General features: G+C 33.4%; 1 protein-coding gene across 2 annotated transcripts in view; it reads left to right on the top strand.

Moving 5' to 3' along the window:
• Positions 1-15231, top strand: part of ASPM (assembly factor for spindle microtubules) — a 50568-nt gene that overhangs the window by 9648 nt on the left and 25689 nt on the right. For both annotated transcript variants that reach the window (XM_069459612.1, XM_069459611.1), the window contains exons 8-17: positions 1389-1530; positions 2108-2238; positions 2774-2949; positions 5776-5921; positions 6013-6098; positions 6633-6854; positions 8703-8910; positions 9006-9148; positions 9260-9388; positions 11608-11802. In XM_069459612.1, coding sequence (XP_069315713.1) covers positions 1389-1530; positions 2108-2238; positions 2774-2949; positions 5776-5921; positions 6013-6098; positions 6633-6854; positions 8703-8910; positions 9006-9148; positions 9260-9388; positions 11608-11802 — 1578 coding nt within the window. The remainder of the gene's footprint in view (positions 1-1388; positions 1531-2107; positions 2239-2773; positions 2950-5775; positions 5922-6012; positions 6099-6632; positions 6855-8702; positions 8911-9005; positions 9149-9259; positions 9389-11607; positions 11803-15231) is intronic.

Below are 15231 nucleotides of genomic sequence, written 5' to 3'. Positions count from 1 at the left end.
GTTAGTTGGCTGTTAAAAATAAGCTTTTATTAAAAAAAAAAACCCTCTGTGCTTCCCTTTCCTTTAGACTTTTACTAGTATGCTTTTACGTTTTTCTAGGTTTCTTACCTTCCTAATATGGGATCTCCAATTATTACTTCAATTTATTCCAAGTTTTAGAATAATTGAAGAGTCTTTGGGGCTGAGAGGGATATTTGCAATAATCTGGTTTGTATGTACCAATAAATTGAGGCCCAGAGACGACAAATAATAAGCTTACTGTGTTCACACAGCTTAATAGTGTCATTTCTTATTTCAATTTTGATATCCTTTCTCTTTCTGTAGTTAGCAAATAACGTATCAACTGGCTCTGCTTCACATGTCAAATAATTCTGGAACCTCAATTGAACTAGAGCCTCCATATTTTGGAACACAGCTTTTTTGTGGTGAAAGTTAAAAGCAAGAGCGTTAGGTAGAAACTTGCAGAGCCTTTTAAAACTTAGGTGTAGTGCGCATCACCTCCACCCGTATTCCATTGGTCAAAGCATATTATCTGGCCAAGCACAAACTAGGCAAGAATGCATCAACCTCCCGAAGAGTCGCAGCAAGTCTGTGGTATATGGTAGGGATGTATACTTTTTCTACAAGGAATGGAGGGGTGAATAATTGTGAACAATAAAACATTCTACCTCACCACCACACCTTAGGATTCTGTAAATGGACCTTTGAGAAGTTTAAGAAAGCTTCAAAGGCCAAAAAAAGTAAATAAAGATGGATTTCTCTATTTTGGTAGGTATTAATACTTTTCTATGCTGTCATTGCTATATTCAATGTAGGGTTGCAGAATATAATTTGATATGTTTTTGGTTTTTCCTAATTGCCTTAAAAATTAATAATCATGTCGATGTTAAACTAATTTTGTATTTACGTCATTGATTATAAACAGATCTGAACTTCCCGAATTATTGCCTTAGATGATTTGCAGATGATTTTCTACTTGTTAACTATTAGAAAATTTTGAATATTTAGGTTTCTGTCATATCTGCATGATATACTTAATGGGGCAGTTATAAGTCAATTTGAAAAACATGGCTATATTTGATAGTTCTTTAACTTAAATGAAAAAATTAACATGTAAATATGCTTGTCAGGTGACTAAGAATTTATCTTAGTGCTGAGATTTGTCTTTTTTCGTTATGAAGGATACTATATATGCTGATAAGTACATAGAGCCTATATGTGCAGTGTAAAGAGATTATTTAGCAAATAACCCTATCGCTTCCACGCTATTTAGGAAATGGAACATTGCCGGTTGCTGAGAAGGTCATTGTCTGCCCTTCCCCAATCACGTCCTTTTGCTTCTCAGACATAGCATAATCCTGACTTTGGCTTTAATTTCTTCTTTTTAGACAATTTATGGAGAACTCATACCTTTGGAAGACAACAGTGATGTCACAGGGTTGGCTGTGTTTATTCTGAATCGCTTACTTTGGAATCCTGTCATAGCAGCTGAGTACAGACACCCCACTGTCCCTCATCTGTATAGAGACGGTAAGTATTTCTGCCTGTACCCCATCTCTCCACACTCTACGTAAATGGCTTCTTGTCATTCACCTGATTTCTGTTTGCATTTTGCTTTCTCAAGAAAACCGATCTAGATAGGTCTCTGTTTCCACTGCTATCCCTTCCCTTCTCTGCCCTCATGATTCTCCATCATTTCCTTCATCACTATTTATGATTATTCTTTCCTGTGAGTTGTCTCTGCCTCTCCCCCAGTCGTCCTATGGGGACCGTATTTGCTGTAGTTCATTACTATACATCTGGCACCCAGGAAGCTCTTGCACACAGTAGGTGTTCATTAAATAGTTTTTGCGTGAGACCAGCTAAATCCCTTGATGCCTCTGTGCCTGTTTCCTCATCTATGAATTGGAAATATTAAATGGCACCTGTCCCACAGAGTTGTGAAGATTAAATAGATTCATACATGAAAAGCACTAAGAAAAGCACATCATATTTTATTTGTGCTTGCTAATTGCTTTTTCAATTAGCACATTATGATTATTGTCACATTTTAAGGTGAAACCTGCCTTTGATAGATGAACTTGTTATACTTTTTGCTTTATTTAAGGTCATGAAGAAGCTCTGTCCAAGTTTACATTGAAAAAGTTACTGTTGTTGGTCTGCTTCCTTGATTATGCTAAAATTTCCAGACTTATTGATCATGATCCTTGTCTCTTTTGTAAAGATGCTGAATTCAAGGTATAGTTTTCATTTTATGCTTTATATTTCATATTTTCCATTTAAGAATTTTGCTTGCTTTTATGGTATATTTTCATTTTAGAAAAAATATTAGTTTCCAAAAAACAATAATCTGGAGTAGCACAGGGATGCCCATCTAGCAAGTCCCATGAGTGATTTTAGCCGAGCCTGAGTTTTGTGGGTTTACCGTTCACCAGGGTTCACCTTTCATCATCCTCACCCTGAATGTTGACTTGAGAATGAACTAAACTATCCTTCTGGGAATTAATTTTCAGGGAAATTTCTTTACTAATTTTGATGTAGTATATTATCAAATTAATGCCAGTTTTTGTAGTTATAATTATGAGCAATTTTTAACAAGGTCTTAAATTGGAAATGTATGAAAGTTGCGTTATTACTGTATGGTGTGAAACCGACAATTTTTTAATACTACTATTAACTTTATTTCTTCAGGTACAAAATGATTTGAAGGATTTTTTATTATATCCAAAATTATGATATTAGAATATAATACCTGCAACTTGTTTCTTTACAGGCCAGTAAAGAAATTCTTCTGGCTTTTTCACGAGATTTCCTAAGTGGTGAAGGTGACCTTTCCCGTCACCTTAGCTTATTGGGATTACCTGTTAACCATGTTCAGACACCATTTGATGAATTTGATTTTGCTGTTACAAATCTTGCTGTAGACTTACAGTGTGGAGTGCGTCTAGTGTAAGTATAAAAGATAGAATTATTTTGCTTCATGGAATGGACTACAATTTTATGGAAAACACTCTTTTTTTTGTAATTATACAATCTTTCTTATTCTTTCATGTAACAGAATAAATTTAGGGTTAAAAAAATTGGGATTTCTTTTTCAGAAAAATGGTATGCCAGTTTTATGCCCAGAAACCTTGTCTCCTCTCCACACTTTTTTTCCTGCTGGCGTGTGACTACAATCTGGACAGAAACCACAATGTCTCAGAATAGAAGCTAAGAAGAGCTGGAAACTAATTAAAATTATCAAACATTTGTAATAACACTTTATGTCGACAGTGGTCTCCTGAGTTCCATATTATTCGAGACAGTTTTTAATAGTATTGACCTTGTTTTACATATGAGCAAAATAAGATGAAGTGGTAGAATAGATTGCCCAAGTTTTACACATTGGAATTGGGATGTAAACTCATGAAGTCTGACTTCATGTACAATATTTCCTCCATAACGAACTGGAGTGCTCAAAGTTGGCTTTGGTGTGAGTAGCAGGGTGCCAGTCTCTGAAAGGAGTGGCCTTCAGCGTGTTACTGTGGTTGGCCTCTTTAGGATATCTGGATATACTCATTTTGTTTCTAGGGAACTCTCCAATATATGGTATGTCCTTATCAAGGAAACACTTTTGGGGTCAAGGAAAGAGATTTCTTTAAAGCAAAGATAAGGTTTTTCTCTGTGTATTTAAGAAGTTGTTAAGCCTCAGAACAGCCAGTTAAATTGAAATATGGGAAGCCCAGAATTAGTGGCCCTTATAAAATGTCTTTGCTACAGTAAAGGTTACTGAACTCTTTACCTGGCCCTGGTACATTCTTGTCAGATTTTAAATTGTTTGTGTGGCAGCCAGAATATTGTAGACAATCTTCATGCTAAAATTCATGTTAAAAACTTACCTGAACAGGAAAGAAGTTATTTGGATGTGCTTATTAATTTCTTTGTTTTGACAAGAGATATCTTTAGGGTGTAAACTAAAAACCTTATATCCATGTGTCATGGAGACCAGTTGAGGGAACTATGAATATTTAAAGAAATATGATAGAAGAGAAAATTCTGTGACATAGATGTCTTCAGATATTTGAACAGCTAACTTATGTTAAAAGGTGATTAAATTTATTAATTACCAAGCAAAATAGCTGTGTATGAACAATGAATGTTTCAAAAAGATGAGTGTTAGGTTGATATAAAAACTTGCCAAATTCAGACACGTCTTTAGGAAGAAACCAGTTTACAGTGTTGGAAGTTTCAAGCAGAGGTCAGAGGACTGCTTGGCCAGAACGGAAGAATTCTTTAACATTTATGAGGAAGACATCCCCAGGGTTTTATGAATGTCCGGTTTTTCCAAAAACAACATAAATGTCACTTACTTCCTTCTAAGTTAAATTTCTGTGAACATCCTTTTTTCTTGACCCACTATACCCACAGGTTAACAGTCTTTGGAACATTACTGCAGCTTTCTCCAACTTGAGCAGTTTCCGTACAGGCTAAGATCATTTGCTGAAAATATGTCACATATTATTTTTATATTTGATTTGTTCATTTCATAAATTCAAGCCACCACATCTATTTTCTGACCAATAGGAATTCATCTTTTAAGACTTTTTCCTCTTTCCAGGAGAAATAGGGACTGGTTTAATGTTTAGTGCCATTTTTCTACCAAGAAACTTTTTTTTTTTTTTATGCTTTTACAAGAGTTGCTGAGGACTTAGCAATATTAGATATTGTTGTTATGTAGTTGGTTAGGAATTCTCAGTAGTTAAGAGATCTATCTTGCATACCAAATTTCTGTTTTGTTCAGTATCAGCAAAATGACTGTTCTACTGATCTTTGAGGTCATTTTGGAATACCTGGGGCTGGTTACTCTCTCTACTAATGCCATGAGCGATGAGCTGGTATACAGTTGTAGAAATGTGTCCAACATTGATAATTGTGTGGTTGGCCTAGAATGATCTTAAGTCTCTCTTTAACCTTTAAAAAGTATGGTTCCATACATGTTACTGTCTCTGCCAGCTTCTTTTAATTATATACAGTGATCAGTTAGGGCTTGCTTTGTCTGGGGAAATATCAGCTATTGTCTAGTGGATAAAACACTAGTAACCTAAATGATATTAGACGTTTGAATTCTACTTCTGGTATACATATCTTTTTTAGGTAAGCACTCAAATATTTTTATAGTAGTCTGCTGTGTATACACACACACACACACACACACACACACACACACGAGAATGCCTGTGGAAATTGATAGAACTGAATTTTAATTCTGTTATCAGTTCTGTCATTACTAGCTGTATGACCACGGGCAATTTACTCAACTTCTCTGAGACTTGGATTCTTCATGTGTAAAAAATGGACTAACAATACCAGATTGTGGGATTTACTATGATGACTAAAATAAAAAAAGAAAGCACTTGTTTGAGGTGTAGAATATAGAACATCTCAGTAAATGTTTCTCCTCTCTACTCCTCACTCCTCACTCCTCACTCCTCTCCTTTCTTTCCTTTCTTTTCCTTTTACCTTTGTAGAACCCTATTATTTCGTGTGCATTTGTGTGTGTAAGTCTCACTTTTTCTCTCTTATAGACTTCAACTCCTAGACTTAAAATGAGAAATAACTCTACTTGCTGACTTTGGAGGAATAGAGTTTTGAGATAGTTTTTTGGAGTTCTTCTGACCTCAAAGCCCTTAAACTCTTGGGATTTATGTGGGTAATAAATATATATAAATGAAGGTTATTTTTCATATATGTTTTTATATATATAGCAATTTTGTCTGAAAATTTCTTTACTGCTAGGCGAGCCATGGAACTTCTCACACAGAACTGGACTCTGTCAAAGAAACTCAGAATTCCTGCAATCAGTCGTCTTCAAAAGATGCACAATGTTGACATTGTTCTTCAGATTCTTAAGTCCCGAGGAATTCAATTAAGTGATGAGCATGGTAAACAACTCGGGAGAGAGAAAACTTACTCTGCTCAGTGAATATTGATATGTGCACATGTCGTGCTAATGGACTACCTTTTCCTTTGTAGGAAACACAATTCTATCTAAGGATATTGTGGATAGGCACAGAGAAAAAACTCTCGGGCTGCTTTGGAAAATAGCATTTGCTTTTCAGGTATCATATATTCGGTACATTTTGTACTTTTTATCAATTTGGAATACTGATTTATAAAAGCAATTTGAATCAAATAAAGACTACTAATACTATCATTTATTGGGGTTTATTCTATCCCAAGGGCTAAGATAATTGCTTTATAGATATTCCAATTTAATCTTCACCACACATCTACAAGGTAGGTGTTAAGTCTACCTCACAGATGAGGAAACTGAAACTAAGGTTTACATCCCTGGTAAGCAGGGGAGCCGAGATAGAACCCAGACTGGGGTGGCCCCAAATCCCCTGTCCTTAACCACTAATTCTGTCACTTTTATGTAGTTTGTGTTTGCCCGTTAGAAAAAAAAATACGGATTTTTGGGGGGCTAAAATATCCATTTTAGGCATTTTATTTTCTTAGAATTTTAAAATTTCTAATTAGGTTATTTTTTTTACTCTTTTATAGTTTGTCTAAATAGAAGATACTTTAATTACTGTGGGTTAAAAATAATACATAGGAAATATAAAGGTATTTACCTTTTTTGTGTCCTTCAGGTGGATATTTCTCTTAATTTAGACCAATTAAAGGAAGAAATTGACTTTCTAAAACACACACACAGTAGAAAGAAAACAATGTCTGCCCTATCATGCCATTCTGATACTGTTATTAGTAAGAAAAAGGACAAAGGGACTACTGGTTCCTTTGAGCAATATAGTGAAAACATAAAGTTATTGATGGATTGGGTAAATGCTGTTTGTGCCTTCTATAATAAAAAGGTAAGTTTCTTTGTTTTTGTTTTTAACCTAATATCTTTAAATAAATTTTGGTGGAAGTCAATTAAACTTAAAGCATAAAATCTTTTCTTGCATTTCTTTAATAATTTAGTTTATACGTGTATGCAAACTTTTCCTCAAAGGAGTAAATGTATTATCATATACTATATTTCATCTAATCTGTCTCCAATTGTACAATGCATGATAATTTTATTAATCACTAAGAAAGAAAAAGTGCCCTAGATGGGAGACTTAATAGAAGATGCTTCCATAGAACATGGGACATGAGAGGATCATATCCTTACTATAAAGGTCAATGCAAATAAACCCAACAGGCAAAAGGGACAACTGAGAAACTACCACTAGGTAGGAGGAAGAAAGCCTAAATCTAAGTTGTCTTTCTGTAATGATTTGTTAGGTTGATACTATATTTCTGTGTAAGGTATACTTCTAAGTATAAATACATGAAAAAATATTGCCGTAAACACCTGGATAAACTATCTGGTAACAAATATAAAACAGGACAACGATACAGAGTACATGTAACTAAATATGATAAACTGTTATACTTAAAATAGTTGTTAGTAGAAAAATTCTTAAATATATGGATAATTTTCTGTTTTAACTAAGTACTAGAGAGCCAAAGTTGGTCATCATTATTCATGGATTCCATATTTGGCATTTGAATACTAGCTAAAATTTATTTATAATAATAAATGCCGAAATTAATACTTGCAGCATTTTGTGGTCATTTGTTGACAGGTGCAAATGCCTAGGTGCTTATTCCCAGCGGAGGTCGAACAAGGTCACATTCTGCCTTCTTGTTGCAGCTCTTATATTGTAAACAGTGTCCTTTTTATGATCTATTTAGTGCTGTGGTATTGTGTGTTTTTTGTTGTTTTGTTTTGTTTGCATTATTGTACTTTTTTGGTGATTTCCCTGGTTAAATGGCTCTTAAGCGTCGTACTGAAGCATTGTCTAGTGTTCTATGGCTGTGATGCACCATATGTAGAAAGTATGTGTGTTAAATAAGCTTCACTCAGACATGAATCATGGTGCTTTTGGCTGTGGGTTTAATGTTACTGAACCAGAAACACATAGATCAAGGTTATGCATAGATTGGCTGAAAATGAAAATGTGACCAGAGGCTCACAGGACCCTAGCTCTGTATTTCCCCATGAATAATGGTTCAATATTCATAAATTCAGTGTTTACAAATAACAAGAATCCACTGTAATTGTTATAGTTTCCTAAGACTGTCATAGCAAATTACTACAAACTAGGTGGATTAAAATAGAAATTTAATATTCTGTTCAGGCTTGAAGTCTGAAATCATGTTTTGTCTGGGCCATGCTCTCACTTAAGGTTCCATTCCCTTAAGTTCTGGTGGTTGCCAGGCAACCTTGGTGTTCCTTGGCTTATAAATGTGCTATTCCAAACTTTGCCTTTGTCGTCACGTGGTATTCTGTCTGCGTCTCTCTCCTCATCTAATAAGGACACCATTCATATTGGGTTAAGAACCCACTCTATTCCAGTGTGACCTCATCTTAATTCATTAAATTTGTAATGACCCTATTGCCAAATAAGGTCACCGTTCTGATTTTCTGGGAAGGACATGAAGTTTTGAGGGACACTTTCTAACCCAGAACAATAATATTATAATCAAATCCTACTTTTAGAATGGTTAGTTAGTATTTTATAATTGAGAATTTGGCTATGCATCTGGCATTATTCTAGTTACTGGTAGTAATTAATGTGCTATTCTTAGCTATTAAGAGAAAGTAACAGACTACAAAACCATTATGTTACTATCTAAATGCAGTTAATTATTTTTCTGGTATTTCCAATCAGGTGGAGAATTTTACAGTGTCTTTCTCAGATGGCCGTGTGCTGTGTTACCTGATCCACCACTATCACCCGTGCTATGTGCCTTTCGACGCTGTGTGTCAGCGTACTACTCAGACTGTGGAATGCACACAGACTGGCTCAGTGGTGTTAAATACATCATCTGAATCCGATGACAGTTCTCTGGATATGTCTCTTAAAGCATCTGATCATGGTTAGTCCCTTTTTGTTAATTAACTTTTCCAATTCTTTGCCATGTCTGATTTTTGGCTACCACAGTCTAATTTCTCTTTTTCACTTGCATAATAGAAAATACTTCAGAACTATACAAAGAACTCCTAGAAAATGAAAAGAAAAATTTTCATTTGGTTAGCTCTGCAGTTACAGATCTTGGTGGAATACCTGCTATGATTAATCATTCAGATATGTCAAATACAATTCCAGACGAAAAGGTAAGTAAAAGAAGGTTTCTTAATTAATACCTCAACAATAGGAGTCTCAGAAGATGACAGTAAGTTGTATATTCTCTGTTGATTGGTTTTCATCGTTGTGTTTTCTTTTAGGTGGTTATCACCTATTTGTCATTTCTTTGTGCAAGGCTTTTGGATCTTCGTAAAGAAATAAGAGCTGCTCGACTTATACAGACAACATGGAGAAAATATAAATTAAAAACAGATCTCAAACGCCATCAGGTACTCCTAGAAAATGAAAACACTATAGTGTGAATTATAAGTAATGAATTATTATAATTAATTATAATTAATTTCATTGTTCAGTAGTGAATTTAGTGTAAGATACCACTTGATTGATTTTTATGATTTTTATATTAATATTTTACTGATGCATGATGTTATTATGATAAATTTAATAATCTGTGTTTTGGGTTGGGGAGGTATTATTTCTCCTTATTGGCTGATATTTCATTCATATGATATAGCTTCCAGTCTCTGTCCACCCTTTTACTTAATCTGTTCTCGGGGAAGAGGAATAACTTATCTGCTTGGTAAATTTATGAAGAATACTCTAGAGATGTTTAACTCAGGTTTTCCCTTTCTTCCTATTACTAAATAGAATCTAACCTCCTTCCAGAAAACAGGAGTTTTCCATTAATTTTTTCATGCTATGCTCTGTTAGGCTTGACCTCATCTAGTGCTGCTTGGGCCTGGGCATTAAATGTCTGATTTTATTGTTTAATTAGCTCATTTTGTTTGCCGTGAAACTGTTTTCCAGTTTACCCTTTATTAGTTTTAAACGTGGTATTTTGATTTCCAATATTTTATTTTTCAGAATGCCTAGGATCTGAGCACAGGGATGGAGATATTATTTATTGATCCCCTTTATAATCCCAAAATACAAAAATTTGTATTAACATAAAATATTTTTTTCTTAAGTTCTGAGAAAATTGCCATTTTGTGAAAGTTTAAGAAATAATTTCTTTGGTCAAGTTAAATAAACTATTTTAATCCTTTCATCTCCCTACCCCCTCTACCAATTAACATTATATTTATATTTATTTAATTTGGAAAAATTGAAGAAAATAAAACAAGCAGCCATGACTAATAAAATTTATCATAGATGTTTTAAAAATTACTTCTACCCAATATTATTTCTCAATTTTGAATTATAATGCATTATGATAAAGTTTATGGTAGCTGTCTGAAAGAGCTAAATTTTGGCAACTCTTAAAGATAACGTATGTTTTCTTATACCGTGTGAGGCTTGGAAATAACACTAATTGAAATAATTTGCCCTGGCTCCACTCCAAGTCTTTGTAGTAACTTTAGGGAACAGGTAGGGTCCTACTCTTACTGCTGGTCATTTCTGCTGCTCTGCATGCTCTGTGCCCTATATTGCCCCTTAATCTGCCTTCTTGCCCACAGGTCATTTGGAGGATAACTGTACTGTTGAAAGCTTCTAGGAGAATTGCTTAGGAAAGTTTTCGGGGAAGACTCTCTCATGGCCAGTCCTCAAGTTGTTTGATTTATTCTTTTTAGATGACATTAATAATAAGAGTTTTATTTTATTTTATGTTTTTTTTGAAACAGAGTCTCACTCTGTCACCTGAACTAGAGTGCCGTGGCGTCAGCCTAGCTCACAGCAACCTCAAACTCCTGGGCTCAAGCAATCCTCCTGCCTCAGCCTCCTGAGTAGCTGGGACTGCAGACATGCGCCACCATGCCCAGCTAATTTTTTTCTATATATTTTTAGTTGTCCAGCTAATTTCTTTCTATTTTTTTGGTAGAGACAGGGTCGCACTGTTGCTCAGACTGGTCTCGAACTCCTTAGCTCAAACAGTCCTCCTGCCTCAGCCTCCCAGAGTGTTAGGATTACAGACATGAGCCACCGCGCCTGCCCTAAATAAGAGTTTTAGACTTAAAAGAAAGAGATATCAATTAGAATATATATTAATATGTGTATGCTTTATTTTTTGTTCAAGATAGCCTTGTATTGATCAGATAATAATTTAGGATTTTCATAGCTTTTTGCTGGTAAGATCCTTTTTCTTGATTTATTTCTCTAGTGCAAATAAAAATTTTACTGTTTTTTGAAAGTCTAAATTAAAAGAAATTTCTCTACCTTTGGTTAAACTTACCATGCTGCACTTCAAACTGCCCGTATCTTGATTACTGTGGATCAATGATAGATCAAACATGTCTTATGATCTTTCTCTTAGACTATTTTTAAAAATCTTTGTTTCATCATGCAAATATATCTGCAAGCCCACCTTTCAGCTGTTTCTACATGCCCAGAGGTGTAGTATCAATATTCATTCCAAAGATGAGCACAAGGAGCCTGGGGGGTGTTTTATTTCAGGATCAATTTGATTAACGTTTCACAGATGATTATCTTACAAAGGATAATTTAAGGTCTTAAATTACTGTTTAATTCACATTTGCTAATTTTCTTTAAGGAGCAAGACAAAGCTGCAAGAATTATTCAATCAGCTATAATCAATTTTCTAACTAAACAACGACTGAAGAAAGAGGTTAATGCAGCACTGGTCATTCAGAAATATTGGCGAAGACTCTTAGCACAGAGAAAATTATTAATGCTAAAAAGGGAAAAACTGGAAAAAATTCAATATAAATCAGCATCAATTATTCAGGTATAGTATTCTGGACTAATTTTTTAATTTAAAGCATTTTAACGACTTTTTTAAAGGAAGATGGTAAAATGTGATAAAATTTTTAATGATTATATTTTAGGATTCTTTAATACTTAATGAATATTAAACACCTCTTTATTATCTGCAAAACTCTTTGGTGTGTTTAGCATAAGGCTGAAATATAATTGAAATGCTATTGTACAATTATTAGACTACAGTGTAGTATAAATATAACTTTTATATGTACTGGGAAACAAAAAATTTGTGTGACTGACTTTATTGTGATATTTGCTTTATTGCGATGGTCTGGAAGCAAACTCATAGTATCTCCGAGGTATGCCTGTATATATTTCAACTTTCGTAGACCTGCCCAAGTGTTTTTGAAAGTACTTATAGAAATTTAAAACCCACCAGGTGCTTATGATAGCATATGTGACATCATGTCTATGTCAACGTTTGAAAATTATTTAATTTTAGCCGTTCTGGTGGTGTGCAATAGTATTCAGAGTATTTTTAATTTACATTTTCTTATTAATTAATGGTGTTGAACACTTTTTCATTTTTGAAATCTTTGGTAAAGTGTTATTTCAAGTATCTTTTTTAAATTTTTTTTCAATTTGTTTGTCTTCTTGTGGATTTATAAGAGATCTTTATATATTCTGGTTATTAGACCTTAGTTGTAGATGCATATTGTAAGTATATTCTCCCAGACTATTTACTGTTCTATGTCTTACTAATGGAATTTCTTAACTTTTTTTTTTATGGTTAGTGTTTTTTGTGTACCATTTAAAGAGTGTTTCCTTATCCTAAGGCCTTGTACATATTCTCCTATATTCTACAAGTATTAATGTTTTATATTTCAGGTTTATATCCCATCTCAAATTAATTTTATCATGTAACTTGTTTTAGGGACCATTTTTTCTTTTTTTATATGTGAATATTCAATTGTTTCAGCATGATTTACTAAAATAACCATCCTTGCACCCTTGCAGTGCTACCTTTAGTATGCATCAAATATTCTTATGTGTGGTTCTGTTTCTGCTATTTTTTCTATTCCATTGTTTGTTTGTTTGTTTGTTTGTTTTTTTGTCTATCTTTGCGCCTTGCACTGTAGCTTTATGTGAAATTTAGACATCTAGTAGGTAGCTCTTCTTTGTTAGTGATTTGCAAATAATTTCTCTCAATCTATATCTTCTCTTTTTATTCTCTTAATAGAGTTTTTGCATAGCAAAAGTATTTCATTTTGATGAAATCAAATTATCGCTTTTTTTCTTCTATGGATTGTGCTTTTAGTGTCCTATCGAAGTACTCTGGAAGTTTTATAATTTTGACCTATGATGTATTTTGGGTTAATTTTTGTCTAAGTTATGAGAATTAGATCAAGGTATACTTTTTTCGCATTATAGATGTCCAATTGTTCCAACACCATTTATTGAAAAGACCATTAAAATATTTTTGAATCTTTGTCATAAATTAATTGGCCATATTTGGGTTGATCTCCTGATTTTATTCTGTTACATTAATGTATGTGTTTCCTTTGCCAATACCACAGTACTTCGATTACTGTAACTTTATAGTAAACCTTAAAATTGGGTATTGTGATTCTTCCAACTTTATTCTTTTTTCCAAATGGGTTTGGGGTGTTCTAGTTTCTTTGTCTTTCCATGTAGGTTTTAGATTCAACTTTTCTGTATCTTAAAGAAATCCTGCCAAATGTTGATTGAAATTGTGTTACATCCACAGATATTTGGAGGATAATTAACACTTTCACTAAGTATTTCAGTCCATACAGATGGTATATCTTTCCATTTATTTAGATCTTTGATTTTTCATAGCTTTTTGTTAGAGTTGTACCTAAGTATTTTATTTATTTTGTAAGTGTTATTATAAATGGTATTAATTTTTAATTTCATTTCCCAGTTCGTATTTGGTGGACATATTCATTCATCTTATGTGTTAACCCTGTATTTTATAACATTGTCAATTAAACTCAGTTCTATGAAGTTTTCTTCTGTTTTAGATTCTTTCAGATTTTCTACATGGACAGTCATGTTGTCTGCCTTCCTTTCTTTCCAATCTATATATTCTTTTTATTTCTTTCTCTTCCCTTTATTTCATTAGCTAAGAATTCCAGTGTGATGTTGAAGAGGAGTGGTAGGGGTTGAAATCCTTTCCTTGTCCTCAATCTAGCATTCACATGATATAAAGGTGTAGTTTCTATTTCCTAGTTTACTAAGAGTTTTATTATGTATGGATTTGAGTTTCATCACATACTTTTTCTGCATCACTGGATATGTTAACATTTATTGATTTTCAAATCTTGAAGTGAACTTGCATTCCTAGGATAAAGTTCACATGTTAGTGATATATTTTTCTTTTTATATATTGCTTGATTCCATTTGCTAAATATATTGATTGAAGAGTTTTACATCTATGTTCATGAGTATTGGCCTTTTTTCTTGTACTCTCGTGTCTGATTTTGGAACTAGGGTAATAATAGCTTCATTAAATGAGTTGGGAAGTTTTCCCTTTCTTTTGTATTTTCTGGAAGAGATTGTTTAAAATTGGCATATTTTCTTTAAAGGTTTAGAGCTCACCAGTGATAGCATCTTGGAGTGGACACCACTTTTTTTTTTCCTCTCTTCTTTTTTTCTTAATTGAGAGATAATAATTGCACATATTCATGGGGTACATAGTGATGTTTAAATACATGCAATGTATAGTGATCAGATCCGGGTAATTATAATAGCTTATCCATCATCTCAAACATTTATCATTTCTTTTTGTTGAGAGTATTCAATATCCTCCCTCTAGCTATTGGAAACTGCATATTATTGTTAACTGTAGTCATCCTACAGTGGTAATAAAACATAAACCCTATCTAGCTGTAATTTTGTGCCTCATTTTTGATCATTTATATTTCAAGTATTAGTATCTATATGATGGTTTATAACTATGAATTCTATTTTTTCAAATTAGAATGGGAGTATTTAATGTTTTAGTTTTGGTAGTTTGTAGTTTTCAAAGAATTGATCACTTTCATCTAAGTTGTCAACTTTATGTGTGTATAGTTATTCATAGTATATCTTTATTATCCCTTTAATGTCTGAGGAGTCTATACTGATATTACCTCTTTCATTCCTGATATTGCTGATTTGTATCCTCTCTTTTTTCTTTGTCAGTCTTGCTAGAGTTTTAGTAATTCTCTTGGTCTTTTCAATGGACAAGGCTTTGGCTTCATTCATTTCTGCTTGTATCTTTATTTCTTTACTTGTTTTGATTTATTTTGCTTTTTTTTATAGTTTCTGTAAGCAGAAGCTTAGGTAACTGATTTGAGTCCTTCCTCTTGTAATATAATCCATTAATAGCATAAATTTCCTTCTAAGTACAGGTTTAGCCACATATCACAGATTTTTGATATGGTGTATT

Source organism: Eulemur rufifrons, chromosome 27, assembly GCF_041146395.1.
Source record: "Eulemur rufifrons isolate Redbay chromosome 27, OSU_ERuf_1, whole genome shotgun sequence".
NCBI lineage: Eukaryota > Metazoa > Chordata > Mammalia > Primates > Lemuridae > Eulemur > Eulemur rufifrons.
Note: the sequence above shows the minus strand (reverse complement) of the source record. Positions and strands in the feature narration are given on the sequence as shown.